General features: G+C 37.2%; 1 protein-coding gene across 3 annotated transcripts in view; it reads right to left on the reverse strand.

Annotated features, from left to right (window-relative positions):
- Positions 1 to 11,389, reverse strand: part of NUBPL (NUBP iron-sulfur cluster assembly factor, mitochondrial) — a 184,987-nt gene extending 173,598 nt beyond the window's left edge. For all 3 annotated transcript variants that reach the window (XM_081161979.1, XM_081161980.1, XM_081161978.1), the window contains exons 1-3: positions 11,249 to 11,389; positions 10,532 to 10,679; positions 6,897 to 6,931 (exon numbers count right to left, since the gene is read on the reverse strand). In XM_081161979.1, the coding sequence (XP_081018105.1) occupies positions 6,897 to 6,931; positions 10,532 to 10,679; positions 11,249 to 11,356 (291 nt within the window). In that variant the 5' untranslated portion in view covers positions 11,357 to 11,389. The remainder of the gene's footprint in view (positions 1 to 6,896; positions 6,932 to 10,531; positions 10,680 to 11,248) is intronic.
- Positions 11,390 to 17,786: the final 6,397 nt, after the last annotated feature.

The raw sequence follows: 17,786 nt of genomic DNA on the forward strand, positions 1-17,786 counted from the left end.
GTGTTTTAATATGTTCTGTTCCAAGATAGTTGAAATTTTCAAAAACCAAAACCTAGATCTTAAACTAAAACTTCCTAGTTCTTCCTAACTTCAAAGGCTTAAAATAATCTTAATTATGTTTAAAAAAAAAACACACTCAATAATTTATGAAAATAAGCAAAATGTCTGGAAAGAATAAGTGTGAAGGCATTATATAATCATAGGAAAAATAAATATTTGAATTAAACATCAATGGTAAAAAAGAAAAAAATCACCAAAGAAACATACTTTGAAGATAATACTGCTTCCTTTTCCATTGTTAAGTCCAATTAAAATTATAGTTAATTATTCATTTTAGCAAGGAAAAATAAGTAAAAACTTAAAATAAGTTTTGCTATTCTAGTAAAGTAAAATGCATATCAACATTTATTTTGAAATATTACTTACAAAAAGCTTTTATTTAGCTACCAATACTAAAAATTGATTCAGAATTTACTATGTATCAGCCACTGTGCTAAGCACTTGAAATATTTTATCCCATTTAGATTTTAATTATTTCATTTCTCCAGAAAAAAACGCATAGTTCAGCACTGAACAAACTACAGACAACTTATCCAACACTTAGAATTTGAAATAGATACAAAATATACATACAGGGTGGAACAAAAGTAGATTTACAGTTGTTCCCATGGAAAATAATACAATAATTAACAAATAATACAATAATAAACTGTTTTACGTACTCACAGCTGTAATCCTACTTTTGCTCCACCCTGTATGTTCACAACCACTCTTCAGTTAACATGTTCCGCTGTCATTACCAACATTTCCAAAGAGCTTTCTATGTACCATCACCAGACTAAGCACTGAGGATTAAAAAAAGAAATAAAACCAAAATCATTGCCCCAAAAGGATCACAGACTAGCACAGTAGATTAACAAACCCTTTTAAAATAATATGGGAAGTATTAGTCCTTTCCCCAAAGCATCATAGCAAACAAAAGAGAGAGTAGGGATCGCCTGACAGAAGATCCATATAAGGGTCTGAATAAGGCAGTGGCGTTAAGGAATGAAATGAGAGCACATATTCAAGAAAGCTTTAAGTGGTAGAAACACCAGGAAAAGATGACTGATTTAGGTGAAACACATAACCCCATAAGACAAAGACAGTCATGGGAAGAAAAGTGTGGTTTTACACATGCTGAGTTTGAATGCTCATGAAGCACTTAAGTGGACATCTACAATAGACAACTAGACAGACAGTCTTGTATCCAGGAGAGATATCCAGGCTTGTAATGCATTTGGAATAAGGGTACATACATAGTAACTGGGCAGCGGGAAAAGATGAAATTACTGGACAAAGAGTATAAAATGAAAAGAGGGCTAAATACAATCATGGAGAACACCATCTTTTAAGAAGCACAAAAAGGACAGTGTATAAGCGACTGAGCCACAACGAGCCCTCTCATCCCATATCACTCCTCGAAAAACAAAACTTTGCACCTACATACTGTGAAACCTGTCTATGCACTCAATTCATCCACATTTATTGTGTATTTCCTAAGTCATAAAACATTGTGCTAGCTGCTAAGAGCAGCCAAGGATGAAGAAAACACATTTCTTAATCCTAAGAATCTAGCTAAGACAGCAGTAGTATAGCAAGTAGTTACACGCACAAGACCTAGGTTGGCATTCAAATCTTGGCTCTGCCATTTACTTCTTAGGTGACCTTGCAAACTACTTAGCCTCCAGGTGCTTATGCTTTCCTATCTACAACAGGGATCACAACAGTATCTATTCCCATATGGTTGCTATAAAGAGTAAATGAGTTAAGAACCATGTCATGAGGATATAGCTTGACATATAACAAATGCTCATCAAATGTTAGTTACATTATTTATTATTATGAAAACTATCAAAATGGCTGCATGGGTGCAATAATAATACAAATAAACAGTGCTACAGGATTTCGCAAGGTGGAAAAACGACCCTCACTTGGGGGGAATTCATGGAGCACTTGACTAAGCTGCCCTTCAGGACAAGGCTAGCTTATAGTGTCTCACTGTGAATTAGAATGCAGCCTGCAGATGCACATGAAGAGGGTCGCATGGATTTCTATCATCACTCGACCCCTCAAGAAGTACCCTTATACAGGATATAACCAGTACAGCCATACCTGGAAACCTGGAAGACAGGACATATAAAACTGAAGAAAAGTGAAGAAAACGCTCCAAAAGAAGTGTAGAAGAAAGGCTGTAAGCTATCAAGTACAAACGCAACACCAGGTAACCCAGACTGGCTAAGGCACAAGGATCATTTAGAAGAAGAGCTGAAGATAAACCCAGAAAGGTAGATGAGACCCAGATCACAGAGGATCTTGAATACCATCACGGCACTGAGCAGTGAGTCTGAACAGGTGAATAATGTAATTCCAGCAATGCTTTAGTGAAAGTAATCTGACATTATGTACTGCACATTTGAGCATGAGCAGTGGTCTTCCAGCCTGTGAGTTCCTCAAAGGCAGGGACTGTGTGTCTCATTCATTTCTGTATCCTCTAACAAGGTGCTTGGGACGGAGTAGGCACTCAACAACTACTTGAAGTATAAACGAATGAATGAGCCAAAAAGAAGTAATGAGCCTTCATTAGAGCAGGACTAGTGGAAATAGAAAGATACATCTTGGAAAAATAGTTCAGAGACAGAAACAAGGACATTTGCTGGCTGATGAAATGGGACAAGGATAGGGCAGAATCAATAAAGACTGTAAAACTGATAAATCTTACCTGCATGGCATTACAGGTTTCTGTGAGGACAAAACATCATTATGTTCATGAAAAAGAAGACTGCTTTTCTTTGGAATAAAAGCTAGTCATCTTGGACAGATACACTACTATATTTGACCTTGAACATATCTCATTATTTTAAGACATTTATCATCCTCTGTCTTCACTAGATTATAAAACCTTTAACAGTACATAATTTGTCTACTGTTATCAAGCACAATAAAATCATAAGTGTTGCTTTAATTAACATTTTCTCACAGAAGAAATTATTGAACCTAATTCAGCTATACACCACCAAAATACACACAGTACAAGTATACAGATACACACACACATACACACACACAATTTTTCTTTATATTCCCAGAGTGTCTAGCAATTAGTGTTATAGGTGGTCAACAAAAGCCTGTTGAACTGAAATGAACTAACGAGGAATCACAGAGCTTATCAATGGTGACCTTTATGTTTCCCTCTCACAGTCTGAGTGCTCTTCTCACCATTTATTAAATTTATACTGTAGAAGAATGAGATCCATAATAAGAGTAGTTAAGACGATAGAAAAAAGAAAAATCAAGAAATATGATTATAAATATGCATGACAGTGTGCCAGTAATTGTTTAACAACTGGCTCAGAATGGGGAGCCTGATTTTCAGTATCTGCCAATTTTCATGGTTTAATTACTCCCACCGTGGCCTATTTCAGTCTAACAACATGATATCAACTGGTTTGCAAAACTCCTAAAAATTTAACAATCGGCTCACACAAAACAAGCATGAGCCAGCTCCAACGCACCACTGGATGCAATTTTTAGTTGCATGACAGGCATTCTGCTCTGCAATACTAACTTCTACATCCCCAAAGGAAAGTACAAAAGGCAAGGAAAAGGCAGGGAAAATCCACACCCTATTTCTATAAGGCCTTTGCCTCAATCTACAAAGTAGTCTTCTTCTGAACTGAGCATATGATCCAGCCCAGAAATTCCTTTTTCCTAGGCCCATGACATCTAAACTTTTCTGATCATGCACCTCTAACAGTAAAAATGTTTAAGCACATATCCTCAAATATATTTGTTTATAAATTATATTAGAACTTCTATGCTAATATAGTATAAATTATAAAGCATACATAAAAAAACATAAAAGATAAAAATTAATACAAATAGAAAAGAAAAATTTCCCTCCCACATCCAGGGTTTACACAATCCAGTTTAGAGATTAGTAAAGCCAACATTAAAAGTAAAATGAATAACTTCCTGGACCTGTTTCCCCCTAGGTCTACAACTTAATCTTATTTAATCTTCCCACTCCAGTGCTGAAAAAGGGTAAGCACCAACCCATGGAAAAGATAGGTGAAACAAGTTAGCAAGGTCTTAAACATAGTTAGACTAAGGAGAAGCAGGTGATTCAATACAAGCTCCATGGAATCAAGACTCCATGGCAATAGATCATTACAGAGGCTACAAAGACACCATCTTAACTGGAGTTTTTAACCCCATAAAGCAACACACCCTCGTACTATGTCTAAGGACCTAAGCCATCTCTACCAATTCAGGCAAATAGAACGACTGAGAGAAATCTTGAGTTTCCCCTAAAGACCAAACATGTCCTCTAAATAAGTGTAATATTAATAAAATCTTAAATCGGGATAAACAGAGTACAAGACTATGCCAGATATGTATAAATTATATAAAAAAGCCCTTCTTTTCTATTGCAGATAGTCCACTGGCAGATCACAGTTTCAGCCAAACATGCTAATCCCTAATCAAAAACACTATTAATCAAGTATACAAGCTATATAAAATTGGTCTTTCTTAAGTATATATAAATTAATTAAAGACAACAAGACAGTAGCCAATCATAAAATACTGTATTATGCCAGATTATCTTTGAGTTATCACAATGTGCTACTCAAATTTCCTTGCTTTCTTCTTAATTTCTACACTAACTTGGCTACAAAATAAAGAATAAAATACAAAAAAACACCCTCCTCATGATCACAGAATACTGAAGACCTTCCTAAGGAAGATTCCATAAACATGTTTAAAAACACTTAAGGATACTAAACACTTTCTGAAGATGTAACCCAGAGAAAGCCTTACTGCTTTTCCCTCCTTGTTGCCAATTCCATATAAAGCATTAAAAATGAGGCTGCCCTCATCCCTGCTCCCTAAAAGAAGAAAAAAAAAAACAGAAAGAGAAAACAAGAAATTTCTGAGTTACCATCTCATCAAGACTAGCAGCATTTAACATCAAGGAATCAACCTCTTTTTAACTGTTCTTTTTATCCTTTGAGTTCTCATTACATACTTGTTTCACATTGTCTTAAGACTCAAAGCTTTGGCTGAAATAGCCAAAATAAAGATCCCCACAAATTTATCTACCTTCCCACCCACCGAATTTCCCGTCTCCTCCCTTCTTTAAGGAAAATAGGGTCCCTTCCCCAGGGTAACTAAGTACTCTAACAATAATAAAAATTTTAATATATTACTGGCTCTAAACATACATGATTCTTCTCTTTTCTTCCAAATGCCCATTAAAACAAGAGAAAAAAAATAGTTTACAACTAAATAAAAAACATAACATTAGAAAACAAAAAAAGGTGCTATTTGCAGATTAGAGTTTTAAAAACCTCTAGACCCATAGTTCTCAAACTTCAGCATGCATCAAAATCCCCCAGAGGGCTGGTTAAAACACAGATTGCAGGACTCCACCCTCAGGGTTTCTGATTCAATAGGTATGGGGTGGGGCTCAAGATTTTGTATGTCTAACAAGTTCCCAGGTGATGCTGACTCTGCTGGTCTGAGGACCACATTATGAAAACCACCATGCTAAGTAAACAGGAGATCATTAAAAGGAAAATTTTTTTATTAATTCTAATTAGCATCCTCAGAGAGTCAAACAAATGATACAACCATTTTTTTAAGTGGGTAGCGACAGCAACTGGAAAATAAAAAATAGTTCTGAAAAAGTGGAAAAAATATGACTTTTGAATTTTTTTAAAAATCAGGACTAAATAACAACTAAAGCCTAGTGTAGCAGTGTAGAAATAGTCAAAGACATCTTCTAAAACACAGAATAAAAGACAAAATAATGGAGAATATGAGAGAAAAATTAACTAGCATAAAGGTCCATATCTACCTGATAGGTTTCTGGAGAGAGAGAACAAACACATCACAAGAAGTAATCAACGAAAAAATCTGTCCTAAACTGAAAAAAAACGAAAACTTTGATACTGTTTGGCCAATTTCCAAGCAAGTAAAAAAAATTTAACGCCAACAACAAGATGCATATTTGGACATTTCTAAACTTAAAAAACATAAAACTCTAAAAACTTTGAGGGGAAAAAATAGGTTATTACAAAGCAATATGAATCAGACTAGCATCAGACATCTCATTAGCATGCTAGAAGAAAATGAAATTTTGTTTTCAAGGTTCAGAGAGGAAATTATTTTTTTTAAATATGTTTTATTGAATTTAGAGACAGAGGAAGGCACAGAGATAAAGAGATAGAAACATCAATGAGAGGGAAACATCACTGATCAGCTGTCTCCTGCACACCCCTCACTGGGGATCCAGTCTGCAACTGAGCATGTGCCCTGACCAGAAATCGAACCAGTGACCTCTTGGTTCATGAGTCACAACCCCTGAGCCACACTGGCCGAGTGAGAAGAAATTATTTTAAACCTGGAATTCTATATCTAGTCAAACTATCAAATATGAAGGCAAAATAAAGGCATTCTTGGGAATTCAAGAATTAAGAAAATTGACTTCCTGTCTATATTAGTTTCTTACTTCTACTGTAAGAAATTATCACAGAAGTCCAAAATGGGTTCAAGGAGCTAATATTATGATACTGGCAGAGTTACATTCCTTTTGGAGGCTCTAGAGAAGAATCCATTTCCTTGCCTTTTTCTAGCTGCCTAAATTCTGTGACCAGTGGTCCCCTTTCATTTCATTAGTGTTATTAAGTAAAAGCAATAATTATAGCAGATTTTTTAGTTCCTTAAAGACATGCAAATGACTAGAGCTACATTAATAGCTTCTGACAGAGTAAATGAAAAAATATCAATATGTTCTTTATCATTGCCTTAAAAAACATTTTAATAAATTAATATTTCTATTAATAAACACCTACCGAATCATTCGCTGCTAGTGCAAGTGCAAGGTTCACTGTAAGAAACAAAAAAGTAATTAAATTTAGTAACTTTCCTTCTACTAAAATTCTTTGCCTTTTAATATTTTCAATGTAATAACCAAAGCACAGAAATTTTCAATATATCTCCCTTACTGGTAAAATACAAGAACATGGAGAGAATTCCAGAAGTGAAAAAGACCAAAAAATAGTAATATCCCAACATAAGCAATAGATGCTTATTAACATTTTAAATAATCCATTTATAATCTATTACAATTTTGCTTAAATAATGCATTTAGTTTTTTAAAAACAATGTTAATGGTATATATAGTTTAATTATTTTCAAAAACACATTTTCAAAAAATTATCTAGCTTTTAATAAGTAAAAATGGGTATGATCCTATTGCGTTTTAAAAATAAATGCTGGTGCCTGGCCATTGTGGCTCAGTGGTTGAGCATCGACCCATGAACCAAGAGGTCATAGGATCAATTCCCAGTCAGGGCACATGCCCAGGTTTTGGGCTCGATCCCCAATAGGGAGCGTGCAGGAGGCAGCCAAGCGATGATGTTTCTCTCTCATCAATGTTTCTAGCTCTCTATCCCTCTCCCTTCCTTTCTCTCTAAAATCAATAAACACATTTATAAATAAATAAGTAAATCCTGGTAGTACAAGAATTCTAAATACGTAACTCACAATTACTTATGAATATGAATGGCTGAACGACTGTGCAAAGAAAAGGGAAGAAGGTAAAAGGTAAGGTAATAAAACATGTTCAGAAAACTGCCTATTGCTAGTGAATCCCAAAGACTAGCAAGGACAAAAGTAGTAGTCCGAAAACCACCTTCAGATCAGCAATAAAGATGTTTTTATGGCTGATAAATAGACCCTCATACTATGGGTCACATTTCCTCACAGAACAATGTTATAAATGATGCTGAGATTGTTTCCTTTAAAGTAGTTAAGAGCATAGCTTTCTGGGTAGGCCTTCTTCAAATCCCGGGTTCCACCACCTTCTAATGTGTAACCTTGAGTAGGATAGTTTACACCCTAAGTCTGTTTCCTCCTCTATAAAATAAGGATAATTCCTATTTCATAGCTGTTGTGGGAATTAAATTAAATACTGTATGTAAAGTACTTAACCTAGGCACTTAATAAATTAATCTTTATAAGTTATACAGTAATTCTGAATTTCAGGTACATCATAGGTTAAACATAATCCAACATTTAAGCAGAAACTTTCAGAGATTAATTCATTTTCATGTTAGGGTCTTCCGACATTTATACAATAGGATCACAGAGCATGTCTGTATTAATCAAATGTTACCATTCAAATCCAAAATATCTCTAGCATACACATTCAAATGGGAAGTATTTTCAGATAGTTTGGGACAGGAATAAATATATAAGGGAAAGAAATATAATACCAACAGAGTTACACAGAAATAACCTATCTCTAAGGCTTATGTATACAGATAGGGCTATTATTAAAAAGTATAGCCCAGCCCAGCCAGGTGTGGCTCAGTGGTTGAGTGTCAACCTAGGATCCAGGCGATCGGGGTTCAATTCCCGGTCAGGGCACATGCCCGGGTTGCGGGCTCGATCCCCCAGTCGGGGGCGTGCAGGAGGCAGCCGATCAATGACTCTCTCATCATTGATGTTTCTATCTCTCTCTCTCCCTCTCCTTTCCTCTCTCTGAAATCAATAAAGATATATTAAAAAAAAAAAAAGTATAGCCCAGTTGTTTGTGGCAGATGGAATAATGTTAACAAAGAAAAAAAGCAAGAAAGGGAATTTACTGAAGCACCTACTATGTGACATACACTACACATTTTCTCATATATTTACCTGTTTATATGCTATCACACTCCACAGCAATAGATAATCTTCTAACCAAAAGCAATAAACAATCAGTTTTAAAGACATACTAGCCTACAGATCCAGTAAGTTACACTGCACAAAACCATGGCTATCATCATGAAAATAACTTCCACCTTTAACCAGTCCAAGTAATCACAGAGCATGCACCACTGAAAACAGGTAAATGTATTCTGAATTTCAAAAAACAGGAAGAGGTGGATTCTAGAACTAAAGACTAAAGGCTTCTAAATTTTAAAAACAAAATATCAAATAGATGGATTGTAGGCCCTTAGGAAAGCAAAAATGTGTAGGATAATAGCAAGAATTCATTAAGAACATTCACTAATCATTTTTAATAATAATATATTATATATTAAATACTAAATTAAGGACCTATCATCACTACAATATTTGGTAGATCTTAATTTCTTCAAACATCTGAAAAACTCTCCTACAATTACCTTCAGGTAAAAATGGGGGAAAATTGAGCCAATAACCCTATGTAGTTGGATTTGTAGCTAGTTGTACAACTATAAAGCCACTAGACCCAGTAATTACTAAATATGGCTTTAAGTCAAGACACAAGATCTCTAGTGACAGTCACAGAACTCTGTACCTGGCACTTCTTATTTCAAAATGTCATTGATTTCAATGGAAATAAGGATTTTAAAGTATATATATGTCCCAACTTTAGGTTAATAATCTGAAAAAAAATCAAAATTTAAAAGAACTTGTCAGTATAGAGCCAAGCCAAAATTAGCAAAATGAAACATAATAAGGTAGTCATTTTTTATAAATCAATTGCAAAAAAGATAGGTTGAATAAGACCTAAATTAGAGACCATTCCTATTGAAATGACTGAAAATTAAATGTGAGGCAACAATAAGACATGAGAACTTTGTGACTCCAAATTACTAATACTCTGTCAAGTAGGATTGGGAGAAGGGATGTTACCCTTTAAAATTATTACACTGGAATAATTTTTAGAAATAAAAGGTCTCTTTTGAAAAAATTTGGGAATATCTGATTATTAGTCTTGGATGGTAACTCTTCTATTTCTGCTTGCACTCTTTTATGGGTACGAAAAGCAGCATTTCCGTCACAATGAAATCTGCAGTCAATTAAAAAGAGCCTCCACAAATAAAATTTCTGCTTCAATATATTAATATAAAAGATATAAAAATTAGATTATATATTAATTACATTACCACCTTTTCAAGCAATTTCAAATATCAGATCTACATTGACTTTATAAATGCTGAAAATTATATCATGGTTAAGTAAAAAAGACCACAATAATGTGAACAATCTCATTGCAACTACATGTACAACTATATGTACATCGAAAAAAACTGGAAAAGAACGTCAGAACAGAAATAATTTAGTATTAGAGTCAATAGATGTTTTCAAAATAACAACAGTAACCAAATACTGAGCACTAACTATGTAGGAGACACTGGACTAAGTGTTTAGTTTACATAAACATCCTATGAAAAAGGTTATCATCATTGCCACTTTACAGTTAAGTAAACTGAGGATCTGATGGGCAACTTGACCACCTTTTCCTCAGTTAAGGAGCCAAAAACTATCTACCTACTTTGGTCTGGCTCCAAAAATCTAAGCTCCTAATCACTACCAACTCCTGCTACTAAGTAACCAGCTATTAGGAACTTCACAAATACTAACTTTTTTTAAAAAAAATTTTTAATTTTAATACTGTGCACTGGCCAGTTGGTATAAATTCCTAATCAAGATCAGAATTAATATCCTATAATACCTGCTGTGGTAGACTTTCCAACTCCACCCTTTCCAGAAGCCACAACTATAACTTGTTTAACGCCTTCTATTGGTTTCTGCTTTGGAAGTCCTCGGGACATGACTTGTGTTCTTCTCTGTTTTAGGGTCTCATTCTCAGCACCAGATAACTTTAAAAAAGAAGAAAAAAAAAAATTTAAATAAGCCATCGCCATTATCATGCTGTCAATGTGAAAACAATTCGGAGTTTGTGATTAAGTAGGCTTTCTTTTTCAGTCCAATTTTGCTCAGTTCTACTAGTGAGGCCCTTAGTGCTATTTGCCTACTGCTATTGATCACAATCGTAGAGACACATTGTTTAAGCTGAAATGTATCTGTCAAGACACCCTAACGGTAAAAACGGAAAATAAGCGCCTCTTTACGGAGTTAAATCCTCCACGTGTTTTCCTTCTCTTAAACAATTTTCTAAATAAACCAACACTGAGAAAGCAACGTGCAAGTCACGCATCCATGTCCTAATCATCTGCTTCATGTCCCTCCACACCTCGGCCTGGTCCTACTGGGGGCCGGCCTGGAAAGCGGGGACCTCCCGCCGACTGGGGTCCCCCCGAGCCGCCAAGCGGGCGGGGCCCGGGAGAGACGGCGCGAGCCCGTGACCGGAGGCACCGCAGCGCGCCCGCCGCCCCGCCGCCCCGGCGTCTCCGTCCTGCCCCCCCCCCCCCCCTGCTGCACCACGGACCTGGCGCCGACAAACCAACACTCGGCTTCCCCCAGGGGGGGCACAGGCCCCGCCACCACCCCGAAGCGACACCCCACCCAAAAGCAGCAAACGCTGCCACGGCCCCATGGCGCTGAAGGCTCCCCTTAGCCCAGCCCGGAAACTGCCGCTGTTGGCGCCGGTAATGACGTCACGTAGCAACGCCCGGCGTCCTCTCCTTAGCAACTAGCCTCCTTTGCATTTCTTCAGCCCAGGAGCCCAACCCGTCATAGTCTCCTTCGTAGCCAGGTACAAACGTTTTACAGTGTTTAACCAATCTTTGTGGAGGGTTTTCACGTAATTCGTCTCATTTGATCCTCACAGAAGTCCTGGAGTAGGTAGATAGGAGATTCCGGTTTTCTTTTCTTTAGCAAGAAAAAGGAGAGTTAGAAAGTTTAGAAACTTGCCGTAACTGAAAAGAAGTTGAAATAGTGGAACTTGAAAATGATTTCAAGTTTTCGCACTCGCAGAATAGTCACTTAAACACTGCTACAGTTAAATACTTTACCCCCTCCCCCGCGTGATCTACAATAATAATCTGCTTCGTGTTGATATTTGCTGCTGCGTTGCTGACAGTTACCTGAAAGAGAAGATGGGGTGCTTCGCTAGGCTCGGAAAAGTTTAACTAAATCAGAAAGCAGATCTAATGAAGCAAGATTTGCTCAAGAAAGAACTTACGCGAGTGAAAGCTTGGGGAAGGAGGTGGAATTTACCTTGGTGGGAGGCAGCATCTCCACATCCAAACTGGATGCGAGAGTGACGGAAATAGCTTTAGGAAGGAAAGATGGAAAACCGATACAGGAACCAGGCCCAGAAAGAGGATCATTTAGGGTGTAGGGTGGTTTGCCTTCCCATATCTCCGTAATATTTTCTAAGGTTGATTTTAACTCCTATCTGTAGAGTTTGTTGTATAATCATTGAGTTTATTTTGTTCTAATCTGATCTTTAATTTTCTTATCTTTAATACAGGCATAACATATCAACCTCAGAGAATTATTGTGAGGATCAAATGAGATATTACCAGCAAAATGCATCCAATTTAGTAAGCTCTGGGAAAAAATCAGTTCCTTGCTTGTTCTACTCTAATCTCACAAATTTACTGCTTCATTCAGCGTTCTTTAGCTTTCACTAGGTTTGACACATTTAGCTTATTGTTTTATATCACTTTCTTATTATTTTGTGATGTTTCCTCAGTTGATTTTATCAATTTTTAAATGTTTATCTGCTCAATTTGTATAATAGGCCAAAAGAATAGGAATAAAGGGGATAGCTATCAGAACAATCCATTCACAAAACAAAAAATACTAAATATCTGTTTCTTCCAGGTAGCTTTGCAAGTTCTTCCAGACTTCTACTGAAGACTCATTCATTTAACAAATATTTATTGAACTACTACTATATGCTAAGCACTACCCTAATCTTAGAGTTTTCTTTTTTTTCTTTTCTTTTAATATGTACTTATTGATTTCAGAGAGAGGAAAGGAGAGGGAGAGAGAGATAGAAACATCAATGATGAGAGAGTCATTGATTAGCTGCCTCCTGCATGACCCCCACTGGGGATGAAGTCCAAAACCTGGGCATGTGCCCTGACCAAGAATGGAACTGAAATTTCCTGGATTATAGGTTGATTGATGCTTAATCGCTGAGCGGTGCAGACCGGATCTAATCTTAGAGTTCTTAACAGTGAACCAGACATAATCCCTTCACTCAAGGACTTGACAATACACGGAGAGAGACAAAGTAAGTTATCAAACAATTATAGAATGATGTGCTAAGTATCAGAGAAAGGCACTGAATGAGGGAGTGCAAAGAAAGAGCACCCAATTTAATCGAGGAATGCTTCTGGACAGGGTAACATCTAAGCTGAATCCCAAGTGTGGGTAATTTGTAGGAGTCTCCTGGGACAACAGCTACAGAGTTATTGTGCAGAGGTAAGAAACAAACTGTTCAGCACTGCAAAAAAAAAATCTATGTGGCTTGAGCATAGAGTGTGAGGTGCAGAATTGAAAGAGATTACGATGGAGGTTGGTAAAGATGAGGTTGCCCAAGTCATGAAAAGCTTTGTACACCATGTGAAGGAATTTGGATTTTATCCTGAGGGAACCATAGAAGAGTTTTAAGCAGGAAAGTAATATGATAAGATTGTGTTTTAGAAATACTACTATGATTACGGGGAGGTGAAGAATGATGTGAGAGGCAATATCAGAGTCAGGGAGACAGGAGGTTATTGCAGTAGTCCAAGAGTTGTGTTGAAAGCTTGACTTAACATCTCTAAATTTCACTTTGCTTATCCATAAAATAGATAATACCTACCTTTAAGATTGTTGTGAGGTTGAATTTAAAATAATGCATGTAGAATGCTTACCACATAATACACATATTCATTAACTGTTGTTAGCTATTGTGATGATTCATGGTTGTATAGAGGTTTATGACGTGGGCAACTAGATGAACAGCACTCACGCTCTCTAAGCGAGAACAGGGGAGGAAAAAGTGAGACGAATGTTTGTAGAATGAATGAATCATTAATTTGATTTACCTTTCAGGAGAGTGCCAAAGATGTCTATTGTTTCTTCTCCAGCAACCACTGCCACACACACAAGGTCTTTGCTCAAAAGAGTATTCTCCCTTAGTTCCTAAGAATTCATAAGTCATTTGACCCCATCCCTCTGGTCACTAATTGGATTAAAGATTGACCTGCAACCAAAATTGGATTAAATAGATTCTTTCTCCAGAAATTTTTAAAATAAAAGATATTACTCAATCTTAGTTTGCATTTGCACTAAGGCTGGCACACAGAAGCGAAAAAAGCCAATACCATGAGAGAAGAAGAAAGCCGACCATAAGAGATCAGGTGTCCAGAGAGGGAAGAGGGAACAACTGCACTGGTTCCTAACAGCTCTCCTTCCTGTTTCTAGTCCATAGTGAGGTTCAACTATACTTTCTATTCTTGGGTCTATGAAATATACTTGTATCCATCCAACAAATTCTCTTTCTGCCTTGACTTAATTTTGGTTGGTTTCTGTGTACTTGTAACTATGGTGAGACATAGTTTGTAATATTTAGCAAGGATTTCCCCCCTTATAATTCCTTGTACCTCATATAGCCCTTCACATTTGGTATCATTTTATGACACAGCAAAATGTTAGAGAAAAGAGATTACCTCTTTGCTTTTGAATTTTGAAAGTTGGGAACTTTTAAGAGAATGGGACAGCTCTGGCAAAACAATAGATTTGGAAGAACTACATGATGATATAATTGTTTCCTGCCTATGTAAGAATTACATTTGGCTACAAGTAGCAGGAAACTCAACCACTGTCTTAAACAAGTAGGGATATATTAGTCTTGTATGAAAAGTTCACTGGTAGACTCTACAGGTCTGATGCAGTAGATCCACTATGTTATTACATCCCAAATTCATTCTTTTTGTTTCATCATCTTAGTGTCCTTATTTTTGTCCCCTCATAGTCACAATATGGTGGCTGCACCTTTAGGAATCAAGACTATGTTTCATGCAGGAAGATAGGAATGACAAAGATAAAAAAAACTTTTCCTAGTGAGTCTTTGCCTTTTTTATTTAGGAAGGAAAGCCACATACGCATCAGATTGACTAGAACCAGGTCACATGACTACCCTTAGACACAAGAGGAGCTGAGAAATCAAGCATTTAGATATCTCTAACCTACAGAGTAGAGGAAAGCAATGGAGAAGGCTATTGTAAATGGGTATTGAGTAAGCAAACTAAATAATTGTTCTAGAAAGACTATTTTAAATTTTCTAGGACTGTGGAGGCTGTAGATAGAAGAAAAGTAAGAACTTAGACATATATGGGTTCTTATGCCTGATGTTGGTAGTTGAATAACACAATAACATTCTCAACCCCATTTCCTTGCCAGCTTCAACTATAGAGGCTAGAAATTCATAATCTCACTTTTCTAGTCTCATTTATAGCTCTGGGCATGTATGACATAGTTCCAAACAATGTAGTGTAAGGAAAATTTGGGGAGGGAGGTGCTGCTGGGAAAGCTTTTGCTTTTCTTTTTTTTAAAATATATCTTTATTGACTTCAGAGAGAGGAAGGGAGAGGGAGAGAGAGAGAGAAACATCAATGATGAGAGTTGTCACTGATCAGCTGCCTCCTGCACACCCCCGACTGGGAATGGAGCCTGCAACCCGGGCATGTGCCCTGAGCAGGAATTGAACCGCGATCTCCTGGATCCTAGGTCGATGCTCAACGGCTGAGCCACACCCGGCCGGGCGCTTTTGCTTTTGTGATAGAGTGGAACATAGTTGGTGCTACCCCTTTTCCCATCTTGACCGTGGATGTGACACCTGCAGATGTAACAGTCATCTTGTGATCTTGACAAGCACAATGATGACAAACACAATGACAAAAGCCCATGTCTAAGGGTAACAAAGTAAAAGTATGGCGGGATGATGAAGTTTTGGTTGTATAGTTAAGCTGCTATGCCAGTCCCGGCCTGCATCTCCAGACCTCTTGTTGGGTGAGATAGTTGTTTTAGCCTCTGTTGGTTAGGATTTCTGTTATTTGAAGTTAAAATAATCGATGCCTGTTATAGCTCCTAAGAAGGAACCCCATACACTGTGACCCCTGTTCACTCAAAAATTGAGCCGAGGTGTGGGAGGTGGAGAACAGAGCCCCAGATCAGTTTGAGGAATGTGAGAACAACAGAATTAATGCCCCCCTTCCCAGACAGTGGCAGGGTCACAGAATAAAAATGGCCGAGTGCTATGTTTAGGCCGACAGTCCGAGACAGCCTCATAGGGTTTGCCTCCGCAAGGAGCCACAGGAGTGGCTGAGAGAAAGCTGGTCGTTAAGAGACCTTAATGTCAAGAACAAGGGAAGATTTGGCAACAATCAGCACTTTTAAGTACATGGATCCCAGTGGATGCTGGTATGGATAGATAAGGACCTTGAGGATTAAATTCAGGTGGAAATCTGGACACTTCACAGGTACAACGCTGTTGGAATCTGCATTTAACAAGATTAAGTTTCTATCTTCCCCTTTGAGAAATTTATAAATACTGATCAAAACAAAGAGGATACTTTTTAATGTCTCCTGTGTGTATGGTAATATCTTGTATTGTTTTCTGGAAAGGAAGCATTTGCACCTGCCTGATTACTTGCCCTCTCAAAACAAACAAACAAACAAACAAACAAAACAACAACAACAAAACTACTACCCTCCTTAGGTGACCAAGGGCTCAGGTGAGAACATGCTTTGCTCCTTTGCTCAACTCACTGAGGAAAAATAGGGTGTTACGGACGGTTTCCTGTCTCTGTTGAATATGCTAAATGAAGCTCAAAAGCTAGTGCCAACGCCTTAAGTTTAAGGTTCTTGTCCCCAGCTGAACCACTCATCCTGTCCAAAGGGCTCACGGAAATGAAAACCTCACCCCACCTATGGACTAGTTGAATGACAACCCCGTTGGTTGACCCCACTTTGTCCCACAGTATGATTTGTTTCCAAGTCTCTCTGCTCATGACTAAGCATGAAACTGTCTCTTACCTACATCTAATACAACTTTTCACATTAAAGTATAAAGTAATTCTGCTTAGGTAAACAGCTTCCCACTGTGCCAGACTCTGTAGGAAACCTGATTTAGGAAGTTTGTGGATTTTCCCATATCAAAGACTTGGCTGGCCTTTCATTACCTCAGATAACATAGACTAGCCCTGTTGAAGAAGCTCCCATTCTTATTTTTTAAAATTAAAGCAAACATATGTATATTCTTAGACTGGATAGGCTTCTGAGGATATGCCTCCTAATGACTAAAAATCCACCTCTAGAATGAGACAGGATGGGTTTCTAAATGCCAATATCCAAACTGGTTAAATCATGGGTGATTTGATATTTGAATTTCTGATTTATAAGATTGAACTGAATCCTTGGACAAAGGTCACAGTGCTCACATTATAGCTGAAGATAGTTTCCATTTAAAGTTTAAAGCTTCAAAGAAGATCCTGTTCTAAAATAGAAGACAACTAGCCAGAACTTAGAAGTATTTGTCATCCAAAGCAAATATTTGCTGCAGACAGGGTATTAGTAGTCCCATGATTTCACTTTTTTATTTCATTCCCTCCAAGTGTTCTTTTAGCCAAGTCCTTCCTACTCTTCAGTTCTGTCCTGGAGATTAGAAGACATAAGTAGATTCTACAAGACTTTGCTAAAACCTACTTCATTCTGTATTCAGAAGAGTTTTCCTGTGCGCTTTAGAGAGCATACCAAGGACAATGACAAAGCAGAGCCCCATCAAGATACCAAACCTTCACTTCAGCTAATGTGAAGTTCTATTTTCTTCAAGGAAAAGGAGATGATGTCGATTTTTGTTGTTTTATGCTGCTACCAGAATGTGAGCATATCCTCTAAAATCATGTGGTTTACATAATATCTTAGTTTATTTGGTGTTCTAGTACCAAATCTTGTCATTTTATTTATTAATCTTTTCTACTTAGGATGTATTAACTATACATACACATATTATATATGATATGGCA

Source organism: Miniopterus schreibersii (genome assembly GCF_964146895.1).
Source record: "Miniopterus schreibersii genome assembly, chromosome: 1".
NCBI classification, from domain to species: domain Eukaryota; kingdom Metazoa; phylum Chordata; class Mammalia; order Chiroptera; family Miniopteridae; genus Miniopterus; species Miniopterus schreibersii.